At 57.4% G+C, this 22,490-nt stretch overlaps 1 protein-coding gene across 6 annotated transcripts in view; it reads left to right on the top strand.

The window, feature by feature from the left end:
* Positions 1–22,490, top strand: part of RNF213 (ring finger protein 213) — a 104,381-nt gene that overhangs the window by 7,004 nt on the left and 74,887 nt on the right. For 5 of the 6 annotated variants that reach the window (XM_049635538.1, XM_049635539.1, XM_049635537.1 and 2 more), the window contains 9 exons: positions 903–1,087; positions 5,166–5,309; positions 14,535–15,041; positions 15,269–15,391; positions 16,043–16,218; positions 16,710–16,868; positions 17,203–17,405; positions 19,747–20,030; positions 20,881–21,137. In XM_049635538.1, the coding sequence (XP_049491495.1) occupies positions 903–1,087; positions 5,166–5,309; positions 14,535–15,041; positions 15,269–15,391; positions 16,043–16,218; positions 16,710–16,868; positions 17,203–17,405; positions 19,747–20,030; positions 20,881–21,137 (2,038 nt within the window). The remainder of the gene's footprint in view (positions 1–902; positions 1,088–5,165; positions 5,310–14,534; positions 15,042–15,268; positions 15,392–16,042; positions 16,219–16,709; positions 16,869–17,202; positions 17,406–19,746; positions 20,031–20,880; positions 21,138–22,490) is intronic. The other variant, XM_049635535.1, reaches the window with a different exon arrangement.

Below are 22,490 nucleotides of genomic sequence, written 5' to 3'. Positions count from 1 at the left end.
TCGGGGGGAGGCCGTGCTGCCCAGCATGCAAGCAGGCTGCAGGGGTGGGTGGGGGACGGGAATTTGGTCTCATTGAGCTAAAATGTCCTGCAGGCGAGGACCCTGGCCCCAGGGCCTGTCCCAGCTTCTGTGGGGTTCAAACCCTGCATTCCCATTTGCCACCTGCGGTGGGGGGGTGGGGGGGCCCAGCTCTGTGCTTCCATTTTTTGCATCCAGCTAGGAAAAGCACATGCCCCGCATGGTGGCTGTGAGCACATCACAGGTTGGCCCCACCAAGTGCCAGTTAAGGTGTCCCCTTACTGAATCCGGCTACTTTCCTCTTTATCGTGACGGTAGAGATAACAGGTGCCGGTGTGCAAGACCGTCGGAGTGAAGGAGGGGGTAACATCTTGAAGCCCCTTACCTTCCCCCAGTCTTTTTTTTAAAAAAATTTTTTAATGTTTATTTCTGAGAGAGAGAGAGAGAGACAGACTGCGAGTGGGGGGGGGGGGGAAAGAGAGGGGGGACACAGAACCAGAAGGGGAGGTGTGTTGGGAGACCCTGGGTCCGGCTGGGAGCGGGGCTGGGAATGGGGCACCTGCCCCTGAGAAGGGGGTGGGGGAGTGGCACATTCTGACTTAGAAACATGAGGACCAGGGTGGCCCGTGCTGACATCTGGAAAAGCTGGGCGCTCAGACTGCGTTGCTGCTTCCTTGGGGCTGGGGCTGGGGTCCTGGGTCCCTCGTGCCCACCGAGAGCAGAAAAGGTGCCCAGGGAAAGCGTACGATGGGGGAGAGGGATGATGTGTCCACAGTGTCCAGGGAGGATTCCGAGTTTCCCTCCGTGACTTCCCTTGCTTTCCCCCGAGATTTGACCCGTGTGTGTGTGTGTGTGTGTGTGTGTGTGTGTGTGTCCCTTTGTAGATCCCAAGAACAGCAGCCTCCAGGCGACGCCAGCCCGAGAGGGAGAAACGGCCCCAGAGGGAGAAACGGAATACGGACAGGAGCTGAGAGAGGATGGCGGCCCTTTCTTGTCCCCGGGCTCAAATCACCTGCAGCAGGAAAATCTAGACGAGCCCCCTTCCGATGTCTCCGGGACCGTGCCAAGAGTGAGTGTGCCCCGTCCCCGGTAGGGTGGGCGTGGGAGGGCCGCTTCCCACCCGCCTGGCCTAGAAGCTGCTCGCTGCTGTGGCTGCCTCGGTGGCCGAGCGAGGGCCCTTGTCCTTACCATACTGTTGTGCGGCGGCCCCCACAGGGTCCTCCCCGCCCGGCCCGCTGGTGGCCGCCCTCCTCTGGGCCTGGTCGGCTGCACGACCCCTCCGGGGTCGCCACCTGCCTTTTCCTCCCACCAGACTGGGCCGCTGTGTCTCCCAGCGGAGACGGGGTCTGGGCGCCTGAGCCCCTGCCGTGTGGCTGTCCGGCTCCTCCCGGGGCCTCTTCCCGGTGATGGTGCGGGTTTGGAGGTGTCTCAGAGCCACGGGGACAGGCGGGCACTCAGGAAGGACACTCCTCCCCGCACAGGTGGGGGCTGCTGCCGGGTGTCCTTCCGTCTCCCCTGCAGGGGTCAGGCCCCAAGAGTGTCTTGCGACAGGTTCAGGGAGAGTGACAGGAGAGAGCTCCCCGTGTTGGAGTCCAGACCCCGCGGGCCCGGGGATTCCTGCCGGCCGCTGAGAGGGGGGGCTGTCTTTCTGTGTCTGGGTGGGGGCTGGGCTCCTGCCTGTTCCTCGGTTATTCCTCGTAGTGGTCAGGCCAGGGCGGCAGTGTAGGTGTGTGTTGAGGGTGTGTGTGTGTGTGTGTGTGTGTGTGTGTGTGGCTGGTGTGTATCATGTGATGTGTGTGTGTGTGACAGCGTGTGTCCTTCCCTTTGGCAAGTCGTGGTCCAGAGTAGGATGTGGGACGTTGGAGGTTCGGCACCGAGGAGCGCACGTGCAGCTCTGTGAGTGAAAACGGTGCCGAGTCCAGAAGGACTGTTTCGTTTTTCTTTTAATTTTTAAATTTATGTTTGAGAGAAAGTGTGAGCAGGGGAGGGGCAGAGAGAGAAAGACATAGCCTCTGAAGCAGGCTCCAGGCTCCGAGCCGTCAGCACAGAGCCCGACGTGGGGCTCGAACTCACAAACCACAAGATCGTGACCTGAGCCGAAGTCGGACGTTCAACCGACTGAGCCACCCGGGCGCCCCTGGGTTTTCTTTTTGAACAGAGTGAGCTTAAGGCTGTTTTGGGAACAAAAATGGGCGAGAATAACCAAGAATACTGTGAAAAAGAAAAGTCCTGAGTGGGACTTACTGTACTAAATCAAACAAAAACGTGGTACAAAAGCCATAGTCAGCAAAACTGAATTCAGGGGGGTGATCTCTGTGCCAGAAGAGGCAGCTCTGAGTCAGAACCTAGTACTGATGAGAGCAGTTGGGGAAGAGATACATAAACAGTGATCTGATCTCTGAAGAGGGAAAGGTTTTCCAGTAATGAAAGCAAGAGACAAGTGTACAAACCAAAGATGGGTATCTTTGACTCCAGAAAGGTCTTAAAAGAACTAAAAACCTCATAGGATGTGGTAAGCACAAAGGACAAACAATCTAGGAAAACATAGAGAATATTTGTATTTACATAAAAATATTTTTAGCAAAGGATGAGTTGCCTCAATATGTCAAAAGCTCTCAGAAATGAAGAAGAAAACAGTAAACAACCCAAGAGAAAGGAGTGGGCCAACAAGAGATTCTAGTCCAGAACTGATAAGATACTAAATACATGAACGTCCGACCTCTGAACTCCAACGCTGAGAATGAAAAGAACTTATCAAAGTCAAGAATTGATTTAAAGTGGGCGTTCGCAGAGATGGGACAGAGTTCTCCCTGCACCTGAGGTAACGGGGTGGGACCACCCAGCAACACAGGGTCCTTCGACCTCCTCTTCTTCTCTGACTTCAGCATAAGGAAAGAACCCCAGAAAGCCACCTGAAGGGTCAGGATAGGGTTTGATCACAGCCCGAGTCTCGAATGGCCCAAATCCCGGGATCCGCCTGAATATCCCACCATGGGAGGCCAATTGTATCGTCCTTACGGCGGAATGGACCGCGGCCTCCCAACTGCTACTTTCCCGAAGATTAAAGATGTGGGGAAACTCTCGCAATCAGATTAGATAACTAACTAACCCAATAAAAAGATTGGTACCAGCAAGAATGGCGGAGAAGGGGACTCCCGTGGGCCTGTCCCTCCAGAGAAACACCAACAAAAATTGAGCAAAAGTGTAAGAATAAGCTTGATTGGACCTTTGGAAGGTCTCAGTAACGGTGGTGCCTTCGCCCCGGAGACAGCTTTGTTTGCGGGATTGGAACTCAGCCTTGACCTACCCGGTCCCCGCATAGGGTGCCTGATGGCATCCCCACGTGGGGTGTCCGATGGTGGGGGCCTGTGTCCTGACAGAGGGAGGGGGTTCCCGAGGAATCAGGTCTGTCTTGTTTTTGTTTTTGTTTTTAATTTTTTTTAACGTTTATTTATTTTTGAGACAGAGACAGAGCATGAACGGGGGAGGGTCAGAGAGAGGGAGACACAGAATCAGAAGCAGGCTCCAGGCTCCGAGCTGTCGGCACAAAGCCCGACGCGGGGCTCGAACCCACGAACCGTGGGATCATGACCCGAGCCAAAGTCGGACGCTTAACCGACTGGGCCACCCAGGCGCCCCCTGGAATCAGGTCTGTCTTGACCTCTGGGGTGCCCTGAAGGCACCTGGGATGTGTAAGGCTGTTCCTGGACCACCTGCGGGTGAGTGTAGGAGCTCCCTGCTGGGCGGTGGGGGGCTCTGCGGAGGGGAGGGGGGGAGGCACCGCTCCGAGAGCGTGAGGTTCCTTTCGGGGGAGGTGAAAATGCCCAGGACGAGATAGTGGGGCGCTCGCACCTCAAGCACTAAAAGCCACTGGACGGTGCACTTGAAAATGGTTCACTGCATGCTACGTGACCTTCACCTCAGCGTAAAGCTCTGTATGGTATTATTACAGAAGGGGATTAAAAAAGCCTAAATGCGCCAGTTCCCACCTGCGAAGGGAAGCCAGAGTGAAGCGAGCAGGCAGACGCTGGCGGGGTTGTCTGGTGATTCGCTCACCGGGCTTCGTGCTCGTACCCGCCCTGTGGCGACCCTACGTACCCCCACGGTCGGGAAGCGGCGTGCGTGTGGTGGAGGACAGGCCTGTGTGTGCAGCCGGGGTGTGCTAACGGGGGTGGGGGTGGGGGGGGGACTCTGCCAGGGAACCAAGGGACAAGCCCCCAGCTGGACAGGAGCCCCCTGGCCGGCCTCAGCCCAGCCACGGAGGGAGCGAGTCCTTCACGCAGCCGCCACGGGGTGGGTGTGCGGGGCGGGGGGGTGTCGTGGTTAAGGGGGACGGTGTGGGGCTCCCACCACACCTGTCGGCTGGGGTGACCGTCTCAGCCTGGCCTTTCCTTTGGTGGCCCTTCGTTGCGGACCAACTGGGTGCGTTTGCTGGTTCTCCCTTCATTCCTAGAGGTGGTTGGGTGGTTCTCTCCCTGGGGTAGCTTCCCCTGGCGAGGAGGAGGAGGAGGAGGAGGAGGAGGAGGGAGAGGGAGGGGAGAGGCGGAGGGGGGAGGAGGAGGGGTGTTATTAGAGCCAGGCCGAGTTGGGTTGAAGGTGCCTCCCTCCCACAGCTTCCTGCTGTGAGGTGATGGAGGCCTCCTGGACTTTTGGAGCTGCCCGAATTGGGCTTTGGTCCCCAGGGGCCATCTGCGTGCTCCGATCCGTCTCCCCTGTGGGTCCCGTTCCAGGTACCCCTTGCGGAAATAGCCCTGCTTTTCCACACGGATCCCCTGCCTTCCCCAGCTCTTGGCCCAGAAGCTCTTGGCCTTGTTCCCTTGTCCCTCCTCCTGCATGTGGTGCTCGGCAGCCCCAGGCCCCCTGTGCCCTGGGCAGGGCTGAGGCCAGGCCCCGCACCTCACAGACTCTTCCTCCTCTGGAGCAGCGGCACGCAGCACGGCCCTGCCTGCTTGGTGGCCTGGGGCACATCGTGAGCCCCTCGGGGTGTTGCTGTCTTCCTGGGGAGAAGGAGGAGGCTGGGGGGAGGGGAGACGGGCGCTCTCTGGTCAGTGCCCGCTGGCGGGCTCGGCCCTCACCAGAGGGTGGCCCCGCCTAGGCCCGAGCCTGTGGTCTTCCTGCCCTGTCTGAAGGGGGTCGTGTCTCAACAGGGAGTTGCCTCAGAGGTTTGTGTAGATGCGGCCGGCAGCACATCCGATGAGCGGGAGGCTGTTAATCACCCTCCCAGCAAAAGAAGAAAAGAGGACGCTACCCTGCGTGGGGTCGCTGACACGTTCTCTGCAGACCCCGAGCAGGTACAGGCATGCTTCGTGTTTCTTACAAATGCTGGGTTTGTGGCGACCCTGTGCCGTGCAGGCCCGTCGGCGTCCTTGTTTCCATAGCGTTTGTTCGCTCGGTGTCTCTGTGTCACGTTTTGGTGATTCTCGAACGGGTTCAGACCTTGCCGTTATTCTGATTGTTACAGTGACCTGTGATCAGTGATTATGACTCGCTGAGGCTCAGGTGATGGTTAGCATTCTTCAGCAATAGAGTATTTTAAAACGAATGAACGCACGTTGACTTTTTGGACATGATGCCGTTGCACACTTAGAAGCCGGCGTAGCGTGAGTATAAATGTTTCAGGCACTGGGAAACCAGAAAAATCTGTCCGGCTCGCTTTATGGAGATACTTGATCTATCCTGGGAGTCTGGAGCCAAACTCGGAATATCGTTGCGTCTATGCAGTAGGTCTATGCAATAGCGATACCTTTCGGTTTTGGCTCTTGTGGCTGAGGACGTTTTGCGGACATTTAAGTTTTAGCTTCATCGTGTGCCCCCCACACCCTCCAGTTCTTCCGCCCGCCGTCTTATTTCTTGTGAAACTATCTGCTTGCACGTGGGGGACGCTCACCTGGCGAAACCTCCGTAAGCCATACGAGATGCTTTTCATGGGAAAGAGCGGGAGGGCCCGGGCCCCGGGGGTGGGGGTGGGGGGTGGTCTAGGCCCAGCTGCCGCCGACGCCTGAGGTTATAGGCTCATGCTCGGAACCCCAGGGGTCAAGTGGAGGCCCTGCTGAATTAGTTTCTGGATCCTGGGAGTTAAAATCCTGACTTTGTTAATTTTCTACAGCATTTTGGGAGTCTTGCACGATTGTCTAATGTGAAAAATGAAACTAGCTGATGTATGCACTGAAAGCATTTTTGCTTATGAGGAAAAGCAGCGAGGATTCATACGCCGAAGAGTGACGTTTGTGGAGTTTATTTTATGTATTACTTCTTGGCAGAGAGCGTTAACTCTTTTCCTGAGTGAGATGACCACTGTCGGGGAGGAAGAGTTTTCCTCTGCCCTTCTACGTTCCTCGGCTGGGCAGAGGATCAAATTGACATGAGACGGGTTAAGGGGAGACGGTCGGAGAGAATTTGCACAGCACAGATACCTCCTGCACACATGGGAGAGACCTGGGAAAATGGGGTGACAACCCACAATGGCCAAAGCCATCACCTTGAATGCCCCCTCCACAGGAGATGTTGGGGTGGGAGGGTCAGTTGTGGGAGTTCATCAGTGAATAAGTTGAGGGTGTTGTGCAGATTTAAAGCCAGCCTTCTCCACTGACGAGTTTCTAGGGAATTGAGTCACTCCCCTGTTCCTGGTGATGAGAGAGACACCCTTACTCGAACTTTCCTTTTACGTGGAAATAGCTCTCACAAAAGGGTCATTTCTCCTCGGTTTTCACGGCTTCTCCCGACTCCAGCTTCTTAAAAATAACCAGCTTAAAGTATAATCAATATGCCAAAGAGGCATATTTGCAGGTGGCAAAATTTGCTCCCCGGTGTCATTGATGAATTTAACGAAACTTTATTGCCCAGTAGATACTAGGTATCAGATGTTGGTGGAAGGCTTGCAAAGCAGGCGTGGTCTTTGCCTGGAAGGTTTAGGTCTGTGAAGTAACTGCTGAAACACTCCAAAGACAGTGACTTCAAGGGGCGCCTGGCTGGCTCAGTCGATATAGAGTACCCAACTCTTGATCTTGGGGTTGTGAGTTCGAGCCCCACATTGGGAGTAGCGATGACTTAAAAAATAAAATCTTTAGGGGAGGCCGGGTGGCTCAGTCGGTTAAGCATCTGACTCTTGATTTCGGCTCGAGATTGAGCCCCGAGTCGGATTCCGCACTGAGAACACAGAGCCTGTTTGGGATTCTCTCTCTCTCTCTCTCAAAAATAAATTAACTTAAAAAAATATAAAATCTTTAAATACAGTGACATCGATACAGGGCCTGGAGAGTTGCCTAGACGGAAAATAACAGCAGATGGAGAGCTCACTTGTGATAGCCACAAAATCAGGAAAACCCGCAAAATAACATTTCCTTGAGAGGGAAAGCAATAGTTTTAAGATCATAAAGATGTCCTCTGACCTCTCCACTGCATTAACCAATTAACGTGCAAAACTAGTGTTTTTCAGTCCATCTGGAGTATAAATCGGTGAGAAGATCTATAAAGAATATAGAGAAAGAGAACAATAATGGGAGATTTGACCTAATGTCTCTCAAGCTATAAAACCTTCTAATGGAGTGACTGAGACCCGTCAGCGAAGACGGACACACGTGTGTGTGTGTGTGTGTGTGTGTGTGTGTGTGTAACAGCTCAGCACGTGATCAGAGCACCATGATAAGTCAGAGAGTTACAGTAGGTGTGCTTGAACCACGGGCTGTTTGGAAACCAGATCCCCCGGTCATATTACACATTAAAATATATACGAGTCGGGGCGCCTGGGTGGCTCAGTCGGTTGGGCACTGATTGGACTCTTGATTTCGGCTCAGGTCATGATCTCACGGTTGTGAGATTGAGCCCCGAGTCCAGCTGAGCACGGAGCCTGCTTGAGATTCTCTCTCTCCCTCCCTGTGCCCACCTCCCCTCCAGAAAACAATATATCAGAGCAACTCCGTGTTTTAATGGAAAACAACACCCTAAAAGTTCTAGAAAATATAGGTTAACTACTAGTAAAATTATACAAATGTTTCTCAGCCTCGTTAAAAAAACCCACAGATGCTAATATGGCAGTAAAAACGTTCATAGATTCTGAGTCAGAGAAGACCATTCATCTATTAAATGTAAAAGCCAACGGCCAGAAAGCTTTGTGGCCTCTGATGAAGGGTCGACCGCTGGGGCACCTGACCGACTTCCAGGAAATAAGAGGACAGCAGCGAAGAACCGGCAGGTGAAGGACTTAAAAGGCAGTTTACAGGAGAGGAGCAGGCGATCTAAGCCCGGGAAGATGCTCAGCCTGAGGAGAGTACAGGGCGGGGGCTGCAACCCTGCTGTCCGAGCTGGGCTAGTGGCTGCTGTCCCCGGGCTGGGAAGATCCTGCAGGTTGCTTGCAGGGCGGGAGGTGGTCGGGTCCACGCGGTGGGCTGTTACCCTGGGGGTCACCCTGCCCGCCCTCGCCCCCCTCCCCCACAGCTGTGCCCTCCAGGCCCTTCCGGCTCCGCAGGACCACCTGCCTTCGCTGTGGCCACGCTTCCTTATGAAATATGTTAAGCTTCAGGACTTCAGCTGCCTAAGTGTAAAGATCAAATGGTCTTTGTCCAGTGACTCATGAATCAGGCAGCTTCCCATCCAGCAGGAAGGAGCTCCAAAGGGCGGTACAGAGAGGAAGGTTTTTAAAGGCAGGGACGGGTAGAAACGTGGAAGGTGTTCCAAAGGCAGAAACGGGGAGGAAAAGGAAATTATTAGTGAAGAGCGAGTTGTTTTGAGGCACGGCTGCCCTCGTACTGGGAACAGAAGGGTCCGCTGGGCAGATCACGTCGCTAGGGCTGACCAGGTGATTCCAGGTTGAGTGGCTGGTTAAAGGTTACCTTCCTGGAGGCTAAAACTGCGTTAGCGGGCGCCTGGCTGGCTCCGTCGGTTTCAGCATGCGACTCAACCTCTGCATCTTGAGTTCGAGTTCCACGTCGGGCATACAGCCTACTTTAAAAAGCTGCAGTCAGGTTGGGTATGAAGGGTTGGTTTGCTGATGGGGAACTTAGCACGAGCGACTCCATTTTAGGCTTGTGGTTTCTTTTCTAATACTTCCTTGCTGACAGCACCCCTCCTTCTAGAAGGCAGGCCTGATTCGGGTGCCCTGGGGACCCTTCCCATAGAAGGTCAGATGTCTCCTGCCACCTTCTATGATGCCTGGAGGGTTGGCCGCCTGCCACAGTGGGGTCCTCCTGTCCCGTGCCACAGCGCAGCAGTCTGGAGCCCTGAGGATTCTGTGGCCTGAGTGTACGTAGGAGAGCCTGACCGCTTATGGGACAAAGGCTGCTAGAACATTGATCACCTGGACTGACTTTAGGCTTTTGTAAGACAGAAACAACCAAATTCAACGTTTGATTGTTTTAACTATTAGAAATCTTTTGGTGGCAGATAACTGGACACGCAGCTCGGGTGAATTACCACGATAAGAGAGATTTGTCACTAACATAACTGGGAAACCCTCAGGTCGGTCTGCAGGCAAGGCTTGATCCAGGCACCTTGGTGTTCCTCTCCAGGTCCAGGTGTCGCCTTCCTGATGTCAGTTTCCTCCTTAGCGTCTCAGCAGCTGCCGCTAGCACTCTAGACCTTTCTACTATTTCCACAGTTATCCACAGTTATCCACCTACGATACAGTGTGCAGGGGTGAGAGGACGCCTCCTTTAGTGGCCTCTACAGAAGCAGGAGGAAGTGTCTCCGTCCCAGGGGAGACTTTCATCAAACCTCACCGGCTCCAGTTGGGTTAAGCGCCCATCGCAGTGGCCGGGGTGATGGGTTGGCCCCGGGAGCTGAGTCGAGGCGATTCCTACTTGCGCCCGATGGCTGAGAACGGGGAGATTCAGGGACTATTTCCCAGAGGAGGAGGAGGAGTGGGAGAAGGCAGCTGGCCACACACACGGTCGTCACGGTGGCCCCCAGCCTCTGCTGTGTGTGGGAAAGAGCCACGGTCACTGCAGCACTGGGGGGGGACCTTGCATGTGCTGGCCACCTCTCTGCGATTCTTGACCTGCTTTGTCCCATCCGGGCCTCACAGTGACCCTGTGATGTAGGGGTGCCTGTCCCCTGCGTTTTACAGATGGGGAAACTGAGGCACACCATGGCTGAGTAACCCACACGGGGTCACCTGGCCAGCCCGGTGTGTGTGGTGAGCTGTGTGGGAACTGAGGCGGCCCCCACCCACCCGCCGCATCCCCGTCGTGGCCCCTCAGGAGGCACCAGGCAGCTTGAGGGGGAGGGATGGTTCGATCGTGTCCCCGTGGGTTCAGAACAGATCCAGTCAGACTTCCTCAGCAAATCCAGGCGGCCCGTGGTTCCTGCGGGGAGAGGTCGTGCCACCCGTGCCCGTCGCCCGACACCTCTGTGTCCCCCTCGGTGGTCCCTGAGAAGGTCCCTTTGGCAGTCGGCCAGCTTGTAGTTGAGAGGCTGGTGCTTTGTCCCCATGGCACCATTGGCTGGGGGTGGGTTGGGCTTTGGTTCAGCCTGACCTTTCTGGTCCCCGTCCCAGACCCGGTCCTCCTCTTGTAGAGGCGCCCCCCCTCCCTGCCCACCGGCACGTATGCCTCAGTTTAGAAGGTCTGCGTCCTCACCCTGCTGGAGCTGGCAGGAGATGGTGGGACGGGCTCCTGCAGAAAACAGCCCTGGCAGGGCCGGCTTCCGAGAAGGAAGTGTGAGGCCAGCGGGGAAAGGGGACGCTGTCGTCAGTCTGAATTCCTAATCCCTCCCCGAATCAGCCCAGGCTGGGGCTGGACTCCCAACATCTCAGCCTTCTATCCGATTAGTGGGGCTCATCCCGGGTCCCCGCTGCAGTGCCCCCACCGGTCGCCCCCACACCCCGCCGTGGTGCCTCTCCAGGGTCCCCAGCAGCAAACCCCCACCCCGTGTAACCCTGATCCAGCATTTGGGTGAGTGGACAGGGGCCGGTGTCCCCGCAGACCCTGCCCCCCTCTGTGCTGTGTGTCTGGGAGGTTTGTGGTTTGTTTGTTGGAGAAATAAATGGGTGCGGGTTGTAACATCAGAGATGCGTTTTGATAAAAAGAAAAAAAAAAAACTCCAAGAATCAGCAAACTAATTTTTTTTCTAGTTAATTCTCTTTGGGCAGGAGTGGGAGTAGCCTTTGTGTGTGCACTAAGGGCTGGCGTGGTATAGTTTTTGAATCGAGGTGCCCCCGTGCAGCCTGGCGACGCCCTCCGCATCCAGAGACAGAACATTCCAGGCCCCGGAAGGCTTCTTAGCATCCCTTACTGGTCAGAAAACTTCAAAAAATGTTTTCATTAAATGTTAATCCCACAACAGAGGACATTTATGACGCAGACGCAGGGCTCACAAGGTGAACGCTCACCCCCACCATCCACTTAAGCATGGAAATCAGAACTGTCGGGGTCTCCTCCCCGCTGCCCCCAGCCCACTCCCCACACCCAGAGGTCGTGACCCGTGCCCTCGACTTCGGTCCGCTGTCTGTGTGTGTTCCCAGTCCGGGGAGTGTTAAAGTGTACATGTTCCTGACTGTTACGGTCTTTACTTTTGCCTTGAGGCAAATATCCGTATCCAGAACATGCAAAACCACAGGCCACGACAACTAGGAACACAGACGGATAAAACCTTGATTTCTGGCAAGGGAGCGGTTTAGATTTTAGCCTGAGCCGTGTTGTCTCTGGTGTGCTGGTCCCCCAACTGTGGAGCCATGGACAGCTGCCTGGTACACACCCAGCCCTCAGATGTCTGTTAAGAGAACCAGAAGTCACCTGCACAAAGTATACATCTTGTTCTAGAAGGATTTGGAGCAGCTCATAAAAAGCACAATAAAATAAGAATATGAAAAGGAGCAAACAAGGTAAAGGGGGGGGAAAGACACGTTGCAAATCAGAAAAGTCAAAACCCACTGTAGGATCCGAGCGGACCCCGGCTCCGGGCTGAGGGGTGTGGGGTCCCGAGGGTCCCATGCGGGAGAGACACTGGCCGGCTGCAGAGAAACGCAGGAGGCTTCCCGAGGAATGTGTTTAATGAAACAGAAATGTTCGGGCACCTGCAGTGGGCCAGGAATTGTAGACACTGCAGGTGTGGCCATGGACAAACAGAGGCTTACATTCTGGAGTGGGAGAAAATGAATGGACGTCTAGTGACCGGAGGCCACGGTCTGGGAGGGCTCGCTTTCCTACAGAGGGTGTCAGGGACGTGGGGCACGGCACTGGAGGAGGGAGGTATCTGCAGGAGGGCCCAGCAAGGAGGCGTCAGGTCCAGTCTGTGCTGGGATTTATTTAACTGATGGAGATGCTGAGTCACAAGAGGAGGGGCCTTGCCGGGCAGGGAAGCTCCTGGGTGGTCAGGAGGTGGAATAATGATAGGGAAGGCACGTTCGAGCAAGTCTAGGATTGGCTAGTCCGAATAGTCCTGGTGAACTCTGGGCTGTAGGGGTGTCTAGTCCTTGGGAACCCGGCCCTGGGGTGATTTAGGGCCGAGGAGTAGTGGCTGAGGGAGGTAAGTCGGGGTGTGGGCTCTGGGTTGATTAGTTTGCCTACGGGAGGGAGTCTTCTGCCCCCTCTGGGAATGAGCTGGCCCTGGGAGGGGTGGTAGCCAGGACTGGCAAGGCCCCTAAACTGTCAAAGCATCATAAGCTACAGAGAAGAAAAAAACAGGATTCGTACCGGAGGCCAGAGCGGGGCAAGCCCGGGATGAGGCAGGCAGGCAGTGAGCAGAGGTCCCCCGACCACGCTTCGACTTTGATTCTGGGTGAGAAGTTTCTGGCCACTCGCAGACGGTATGGGCCCGGGGACTCTTTGTGGGACGGACGAAGCCATCTTGGTGGGCTTTGTGTCTCTCTGACTCGGCCCGCACCATCTCCTCCAGGAAGCCTTCCGGGCTAGGGACCCCCTCTGAGATCCCAGGCCCTCGAGCGCCTCTGTCTTTGGCGTTTTCCACAGGCTCAAACGGTCAGTAGTTGTCGCTCTTACTAACCCACTGGCTTCGCGGGGGAGGAATGCGTCCTGCTGTCTCGTTCCTTGTGCCTGGCACAGGGTTCTTTCCAGGTTCCTCGATCAGTCAGTGTGCAGCTCGGCTGAAGCAAGCCTCGAGCTGAGTCGGAGAAGATTCTCAGAGGGCCGTGGGCCACATGTCTGTGCAGGCCGCCTTCTGCCGAATCAGTGGTTCTCGGCCCGGCCGGGGTTCGAACCCTCGGGAGGCCTAGTGGCGATGCTGCGGCCAGGGCCCGGTCAGAGCAGAGCTGGTCTGCTGCTCCCCAGCAGCCCCCCCCCCCCCCCCCCCCCCGCCCCGCAGTGGCTCCTTGGAGATGCACAGTCCTCCCGGGTCCCCCGCACCTGCCCGGTCACCGTCCTCACATTAGCAAGCTTTCGAGTGCTCCGTGGGCCCTGGGACGCTGGAGAAGTCATCGCCTTCAGTGACCTCTCTAAAGCCTCTTTCTTGCCCCACGACAGTAGTTGGGGGTCTGTGGTCAGACAGGCCAGGAAATCTCGCTCCGGGGAGGCCCCATGTGTCCTGCTGGCTGTAGGCGCACCTGTAGGAGGTTAGGATTCGTGGAGAAAACCCAGGCCCTGACCCAGGACGAGGCCGCCCCACCCCATGTGCAAACAAACCCCACCTTCCCTCACTGTCAACGGGGACTCTTCCAGGGCGTATGGGTGGGTGGGGAGTCCCGGGTCCACAGCGGGTTTCAGGGGATTTACGGGCCACTGGCACTTAGTGAACCGACCAGTGTTCATTTGCTCCAGAGCTGTGCCCCTCAGCGAGGTAGGGCACCGAGCCCCCCCCCCCCCTTCCCACCGGGTCCGCGGAGGGTCCTGCCACGGCTGCTCCCCGCGAGCCGTTTCTGATTGCGAGGTTAGGGTCTCCGGCCGCTGAGCAAGCATCTCCGGGCAGGACGCGGCTCTTGACGTTCCTGTTTTCTGTCCCATCTTTTTCTCTCTCTCTCAGCGTCACGTACGAAACACATGCGACGTAGGAGTGCGATTCGTGGAGGCCCACGCTTTGTGACGTTCAAAGACCACCCTTTAGGGGCGCCTGGGGGGCTCAGTCCCTTAAACGTCCGACTCTTGGTTTCCGCTCAGGTCATGATCTCACAGTTCGTGAGTTCGAGCCCCAAGTCGGGCTCCTCGCTGACAGTGCGGAACCTGCTTGGGATTCCCTCTCTCTCTCTCTGCCCCTCTCCCACTCCTGCTCTCTCTCCCTCAAAATAAATAAACAAACCTAAAAAAAACCAAAAAACAAAAACAGACCACACTTCCAGGGATGATGTCCCATCGGAAGGAATTCTGGGTGAGCTTCTCAGCTGTGACTTGGCAGAATGACGTGCGTGGCCAGCACTGCCTGGCCCCCTGCCCCTCAGCTCTGCCCACCACCCCCGTCCATATGCGTCTCTGTTTCAGTCTTTCCAAGATGAAGAAGGGGCAGATTTAACAGGTACAAGGGGAGTTTGGTCGGGCGAAGCTTTGAATGCTTGAGACATTGAGAGAAAATGGGAGGAAAACGTTGGGAGAGCTTAGTGACCCCAGGAACTAAAATCAGCGTCTTTTTCTGTTTAGAGAAAAAGGAAGAAAAGGAGTAAGAGAAAGAAACAGAACGGTTCCGCTCCCATGGAGCTGGACTCCTTGGTGGAGGACTCCTCGTGCCCTTGTAGTGTCAGCTCGCTGGCGAACCCCGGGTTCCAGGACACAGCCCCACCCCAAAGCCGAGATCTGCAAGGTGGGGCGACCAGCCAGCCTCGCCAGCCCCCGGGCGCCGACCCGACCCCCCTGGAGGGCGGTGGCCACCAAGCGCCCGTGGGGCGCGCCGAGGCTGGCGGCAGCCCTCTGCATGACCAGACTCCGGGAGGGGCCGTCCCGAACGGGAAGGAGCACGACACCCCCAAGCCTTCCAAGACCAGCAGCCTCCCCCAGGAGGGGGCTGGCCCGACCGCCTCTGCCAGTAAAGACCACCCCGGGAAGGACGGTGCTGCTTGGGAGCGCCCGATGCCTGACTCGGAGCCGGGCTCGGAGCCCCAGAAAGAACCGCAGAGCGCCGGGCAGCAGGCCGGGGCCCGGGCCCCCCGGGTGAGTCGTTGGGGGATCCAGGAGCGAGCCTACCTGCCCTGACCGTTTGCTCTCCCAAGCAGTCCCACATCGCCTCCCTGCCCAGGAGGGGCACTGGGGACTCGTCCCTGGGGACGGTGCCCCTCCCGGAGCTGCCGGCCCCTCTGCTGGGCTGGTGGCGGCCAGTGCTGGCCCTCACGCCATCACGGCACCCGCGCCCTGACGTCCGGGGCCTTTGTCTCCTCCAGGAAGATGCTGCTGTAACCCGGCCCGCTGAGCCCGTGGAAGGGGCCAGGAAGGAAGGTAAAGCCAAGACTCAGAAAACGAAACAGCCGCCAGCAAGCACCCCTGCTGCCTCAGAATCCCGCCAGGTAGAGCACCTCGTCCTTGGAAGCCTCCCCGTCCTGCTGTCTGTCCCACTGTCTGCCGCTTCCGGCCCCATTCCTTCCAAAGCTCATCCTTCCTTCAGTCGTTCGGTGACACTCTTTTGGGTGCTAGGGATACAGCCGTGAAGGACACGTGGCTCCTGCCTTCACGGCTCACATTCTACGTGGGGAAAGGTGGAAAGCACAGTCAGGCGTGGGGAGTGGCAAAGAGGAGAGCAGGGTGAGGGGAGAGAGGGCCGGGGGTGCGTGCTGAGAGAGCATGGCCGGGCGAGGCCTCTCCAAGGGGGTGCAGGTGGAGCGGAGATCTGAAAGAGTGAGGGGCAAGCCATGTGGCTCTCTGGGAACATATCCGAGGCCAAAATGGCAGGTGCAAAGGCCCTGTGGCAGAGTAGGGGGAGGGAGGGGCTGTTTAGGGAAAAGTAAGGAAGCCGGTGCCCCCAGGATCGAGTGAGGGCAAGAGGGGCCGTTGACAGGATTGGAGGATTCCTGGAGGCTGTGGCGGGTGGGCCCGAGGGCGTTGGAAGGTTCTGAACAGGGAAGGGACATGAGCAGCCTGGCTGTTGTGAGAAGCCGTCACCGGGAGGAGGCAAATGTGGCAGCTGATGCTAAAGACTGGGGCTTGGTAACTTGTTCCAGGAAGCTGAAAGCAAGGACAAGACGGCCGCTACTGGAGAGAAGACAGGTAGAAATGAGAAGGCCAAGCCAGAGGATCCGAAGAAGCCCGAAGGGAGTAACAGCAGTTACGCGGCTGCTGTGAAAACTGGCAAAGAGCGGAAGAACCCCAAAGCGGCAGTGTGTGAAGTGAAGCAGAGGTAGGGTGTGAGCCCTGGCGCTCGGGAGCAAGGGGCACCAGTGCAGCCTCCCGCCACCCCCACACTGGTGCAGGGCCGGAGGGTCCCAGGTGTCCTTCTCGGGACTCTTCTGGGAGAGGCAGGCGGGGGGGAGGGGGGGGGGCAGGGTCACACTCCCCGGTTCTTCGCTTGCTTATGTGCTCTCTCCCACGGCCCCCTGGGGACCCGGAGGCCACGTGGGCCCACTCCGGGGCAAAGACTGGCACCACCCGGGATGCTCAGCAGCCCCCTCCCGCCACTGCCCCCAGCCCGTCACGGCTGGGCAGAGATAGCCCCCCACCCGTGCCCACCTCCGGAGAGGGGCCCGCATGGCGTGTGGTCTGCCCGCAGTGTGGACGCTCTCGCGCCTTGCTGGGGTGGGTGTTCGCGCACCGTCGAGAAGGAGGGCGTGCGCGCACGCGCGCAGGCACGTCTAGATCCGGTGGGTGTTTCCTTTCCCGGCTTCGCTGCAGCCCGCCGAGCCTGCAGGAAGGGGTCACGCTCTATTTCCACGCGATCGTCTCGAAGCATTTCGGGTTCGACCCCGACCTCCACAAAGTGTTCATCAGGGGTGGAGAAGAGTTCGGGAAGCCCAAGTGGACTCGGAACGTCTGTGAGATGCACCACACCAAGTGAGTACGGCCAGCGCTCGCGGGGAGCCCCTCGGGGACGCGCACGGGGCGCGCAGTCTCTGATCCTGTTTTTCAAGGCGATCACCCGTTTACGCTTTTGGAAACTGACTTTTTGCAAACACATACCCCCTGCCATGTACTCCTTCGTCACGTGTCACTCCGGCCCCACGGAACGTGGGTTCTGTCCGGAAACCGTGTCTCCTTCTAGAAGCCTCCTCTTGGGCAGGATCGAGCTATAGCTTTGGGTCTGCACTCCGTGCTGCGTTAGAGGAGAGCGAACGTTTTCAAAACGGGATTCTTTTCCGGGTAACGGGCCGGTGTCCTGTTTCTTCAGAGACCTGCGTGAGAACGGGTCCCTCGTGGAAGGCAGCGCCACCCTTTCCAAACAGCACCTGGATAAGCCCATTCCTTACAAGTACGTCATCATGCGAGGCAAGGGCCAGGTGGAGTACGAGTTCATCTACAAACGTCAGCAGAAGGAGGGCGAGTTCGTCAACCGCTGTCTGCACGTGAGGTCTGAACTCCTGGGCTCGGGAGGTGAGTCCTGGCCGGGCGCAGGGGTGCGGCCGTTCCTCTGCAGAGGGGGCCCGTGTGGGTCCTCGTCACATGCCCCTGCTCCACATCGAAGAGACCCGAGTTGGGAAGCACGGGTTTGATCAGCGTGATGGAATGCTCACTTCCGATGGTAGTAGAAGGGGATTTCTACAAACGGGCAAAGGGAGGAAGGTGAAGCCGCTGGGGGTGAGGGGCCGCAGGGGGCCGGTGAGCAGGTGCAGGGCGGGAGGACCCCCAGCCCCGGAGACTGAGAGTCAGACCTCCGCCCAGGGCGCCCCTGCTGCTTGGCATCCTGGCCGCCCTCCCGTCTCTTCTCCTTTCTCTTCTTTCTGTCTCCTTGTTTCCGTATCTTTTCTTCCTCTCTTCCGTTTTCCGCTCATCGCATGCAGCGTGTGGCGTGTGCGGACAGGGTGTGATGTGGTGTGTGTGTGTGTGCGTGCGTGCGCGCGCGCGTGTGTGTGTGTGTTCTGTGGATGATCTCGGTGGCCTGTACCTTCTCTGCGGCCCGGTGCCTGGTCTCACAGGTGTGTGCGCGCGTGCCGAGAGCACACGGTGTGCGGGGGTCTTTGTGCGCGTGGTAGAGAGAGCCGATTTCACAGCGTGGTCCTTTTTAGCAAGGTTGGCGTGTCCGCTCCCGAGAGGCCTCGGTCTGTGTCTGAGAGGCTCCCCTCAGCGCTTAAGGGGAACGGGCGCCCAAGCCGGGTACGTGGGACGGGGACGGAGCTGAGTGCCGGTGACCGATAGAAGGAGCCACGGGAAGGCCTTCGCTGGCTTTCCGAGAGTCAGGAGGCCATGGCTGGAGCCCAGGTGCAGGGCCCCCCGCGGCCGACGGCATCACGGGTGATTTGGGAAGGGTGTCTGGAAGGTGCTGGGAACACGGTGACTGAGGGTCTCTGCTCTGCTCCATGCAGTGGGGTCATAGCTTATCTGCATTAATTTGAGTAAAGGCGGGTTTCCTGATTCCCCAGAGAGGGGGGACAGGTGGCTTCCCCCCTCCCCCCCTGCAGGCGTCCCCGCAGAGCGTGAACCACAGCGGCCAGGCCGCCAGGGAGGAGGTTCCCGGCTGCAGGCCGCGCCCCGAGAGACCCAGGCGGCGGGAGCGCGGGCCGGTGGCCTGGCGTGGGGACCTGGTGTGCTGTCCCCTGATGTGGCCCCTTCTGTCCTGCCGGCTCACGTGTCTGCTGGGCTTTCATCGCTGGGTTTTATTTCGCGGTTTTTCATTCCGTCCGTGAGTGACCACAGTGGTTCCGTGAGCCCTCCAACATCAGTCACCACTGCCGCGGGAAGGCTGACTTCTGCCACCTTCTCCCATCTTTTCTGTTCACCTTGTTTCCGTGTCGGTTTTGTTCTGTATTTTTTCTGACTTTTGTGTTTTCTTTCTCTTTTCTCTAGCGGGTTGGAACTTAAACATTTCTTCTGGTAGATTCTGAGAGACGGAGACCACTGATGTCCCTCCCTGCCCCACCGTCCCAGGGTCCAGGGTGCCCCTTGCTCTCCACGATGCGGGCCTGACCAGGCCTGCAGCTCTCCCCTCACCTTCTGTCTGGGGCGTTCTTGAACAACTGAGGGACCCACCGTGTCCCCAGCATGGGCCCACGTGGGCCTCTGGCTGGTGGGACGCAGAGAGCAGGAAAACCACTTATTCCAGGCAATAATTTCAAGTCCTCGCCAGGCTGGGATGGAGTGGGGGCGGGGTGAGCGGGGACCTCCATGCAGACCGCGGGGAGGCACAGAGGACCTGCTCTTCCAGAGATTTCTACTTTCTGCATCTGGTCACACGAGGAGCAGCCATGCACTCGGCCCTTGCCCTGCGTCGGGCCCTGCGTCCAGGGCGCCGTCTAGTCTGTCGTGGGGCCCGCACTGTCCTTCATGGGGTGGGCATCGTGGTTCCCAGTACAGAAGAAACAGCGCTTGCCTGGAGTGACTTAGCCAGATAGTGCTCGAGGGCCGGTGACTGTGGTTTCGGGATCAAGTTCTCAACCGCTGTGTGATCGTTTTCTAAGGAGCTCATGTACGAAGCGTGCTGAGCCAGCTGGTTCAATAAAAGGTGTTTCAGATAGATTCCGAACGGCTGCATCGTGTGCCCTTGGGCCCCCCCCCTCCGATCACCTTGGGGCGACTAGGGTGTCCGTCCTAAACACAGCTGTCCCCCACCTGGGCCCAGCTCCCTGCTGGGTATCCGCGGGCAGGTGCACCCGTGCGCGACCCGGCTGCCTTCCCTTCCTTTGCCTCGTCCGTCGGGCGCCAGCCTCCCAGGGAGGGGCGTCTAGGTCAGCGTGTTGGGACGGTCTGCACCACAGCGTCTTCCTTCTTTTGCTCTTAGAATGGCACCAGTACGACGATATAGTTTGCATGAAGCCCCCGGGGCTGATTCAGAGGGTGATGGACCATTTGACAGACGGCACAAGGAGGGAGCTGGTGAGGGGGAAGCAGATCGCCGCCACCATCATGCTGGACACCATTTTCAGCATCCTGCAGATCTGGGACGCCATCAACATAAACAGCTTTTTTATCCAGTTCCAGCAGTTTTATTCTGTCGTGAGAGTGCCCATGATCTACGAAGGCCGTGAGCAGCCCTGGAGCGCTCTGCAGTACGACGAGAACGAGGTACCAGGTGTCCGGGGTGTCCCCAGTGGCTGTCTTCCCCTTCTGGGCGGTCAGCTCCCCCCCTCCCCCACTTCTTACTGGCCACGAGCTGCCCTGAGGAGCAGGTGCAGGCAGAAGGACCTCAACTTCCCTCCTCTCCAAGCACCCCTGCCTGGGGATTTTCTTCCTCCTTCACCCCCTCCACTTCCCGGCCTGGCCCCACCCTTCCTCCACACCTGGCTCTGCCCCTCCTGGCCCCACCCCTCCTCCCCGCCTGGCCCCACCTCCTGCACTGGCCCCGCCCCTCCTCACCTGGCCCCACCCCTCCTCCCCCTCTGGCCCCACCCCTCCTCCTCACCTGGCCCCACCCCTTCGCCACACCCGGCCCCACCTCCTGTGCTGGCCCTACCCCTCCCCCGCCTCTGGCCCCACCCCTCCTCCACGCCTAGCCTAGCACCCCCTCCTCACCTGGCCTCTGGCAGAGTGGAAAGAAGGAGTGGGAACCCTTCTCCATCACCCGTCCCCCCACCCCCCGCGTTGTGGGAGGGCCCTGGCAGTTTTGAGACAGACCTGCGGCCATGCCTGAGATGACAGTTGGGACCTTGTAAGCGTGGGGGGCCCCTCCCCCATGCAGGGTTCGGGACTGCACCCTTGGTGGTGGCTCCCATCAAAGGCCCGGGGAAGTGGGGGTGCCCAGGGTCTGGTGAGGAGGCAGGGCAGTGGGGTCACCCCTCCATGGGGCTGTGCACGCCCTTCATAGGCCTTGGCCCCCCGCCCAGGTGGCATGGAACAGAGGGCGATGATGGGGCGGCTTTCACACCCCTGACACCCACAGCCCCACAGTTATGTCTTCCTTCCCTCCTGGGGTCAGGTGAAGAAAAACCTGTGGTGGTATTTGAAAAAGCGGTCCGAGCCATTTCTGGAAAGAAGCGGGGACCTTCGGCCTGAAGACCACCCAGTGAGGAGCAGACTGAGAATGGGACTGATCCTCCTGTTTTCGGTGGAAACATTTGACTTACCCATGCTGGAGGGTGACCTGGCCTGGCTCTGTAACCTCCTTTCTTTGCCCGCCTGTTCGCCTGGCGACCTTCACCGTGACCTCAGCCACATTTTTGAAACACGTCTGAGGTATTGTGTGTGTGCGTGCGGGTGTGTGGGTGCGCCTGGGTGTGTAGGTGTGTGTCCAGGAAAGAAAGACTGCCCGTGATTTTACACATCCGTCACTTCAGTGTTTATTTGTCTAGACTTTTTCCTCATATGTATTGTCTTCACTTTTATTACTTTTCTACTGGAATATCTTGCTTTTTTTTTTTTATTATTTTTTTTTTAATGTTTGTTTATTTTTGAGAGACAGAGAGAGACAGAGTGTGAGCGAGGGAGGGGCAGAGAGAGAGAAAGACAGAGAACCTGAAGAGGCTCCAGGCCCTGAGCCGTCAGCACAGAGCCCTACGCGGGGCTCGAACTCACAAGCGGCAAGATCATGACCTGAGCCGAAGTCGGACGCTCAACCGACCGAGCCACCCAGGCGCCCCTGGAATATCTTGCTTTTGAGAAGCTTTCTGGTGTATCACACCTTACTGTCGACCCAAATGAGACTTTTTTTCAAATTAAAAGGAAACGGGGCGCCTGCCTGGTTCAGTCTGTGGAGCCTTGATCTCGGGTTTGTGAGTTCGAGCCCCACATTGGGTGCAGGGTTTCTTTAAAAATAAAATCTTAGAAAAACAAAAGAGGGAAAGCATTTTATTCGAGCCACGTTCCGCCACGAGAGCACGTGTGCCCCCAGGAAGGAATGTGGTATAGGGGTATGTGTGTTTTTTTACATGAAGAGTTACAGATCATCAAGACAGTCCAGAAAGTTACAGACTTTATGTGTTTAGTATGTGCAAGACTTATGGGAACCGGGAGGTGTTCTTTTTTCTTTTTTCTTTTTTTTTTTTTTTTTAATTTTTTTTTTTTTTAACGTTTATTTATTTTTGAGAAAGAGAGAGACAAAGCATGAACGGGGGAGGGTCAGAGAGAGGGAGACACAGAATCTGACACAGGCTCCAGGCTCTGAGCTGTCAGCACAGAGCCCGACGCGGGGCTCGAACTCACGGACCGCGAGATCATGACCTGAGCCGAAGTCGGCCGCTTAACCGACTGAGCCACCCAGGCGCCCCTCTTTTTTCTTATTTTTATGTTCAGAATGCTCTTTTCTGGTTATTTAAAAGCAAAATTTTTTTTAATGTTTATTTATTTTTGAGAGACAGAGTGCTAGCGGGGGAGGGGCAGAGAGAGAGGGAGACACAGAACCCGAAGCAGGCTCCAGGCTCCGAGCTGTCAGCACTGAGCCCGAGGCGGGGCTCGAACCCACAAACTGTGAGATCATGACCCGAACCGAAGTCGGACGCCTAACTGACTGAGCCTTCCAGGCGCCCCTGGTTATTTATTTACTTACTTTAAAAGCCAACGAACATTGTGTGCTGGGGGCAGAAACAGGGC

The sequence above is a fragment of the Panthera uncia genome, chromosome E1 (genome assembly GCF_023721935.1).
Source record: "Panthera uncia isolate 11264 chromosome E1, Puncia_PCG_1.0, whole genome shotgun sequence".
Taxonomy (NCBI): Eukaryota; Metazoa; Chordata; class Mammalia; order Carnivora; family Felidae; genus Panthera; species Panthera uncia.
The sequence above is the reverse complement of the archived record's forward strand: the minus strand, read 5'-3'. Positions and strand labels throughout refer to the sequence as shown.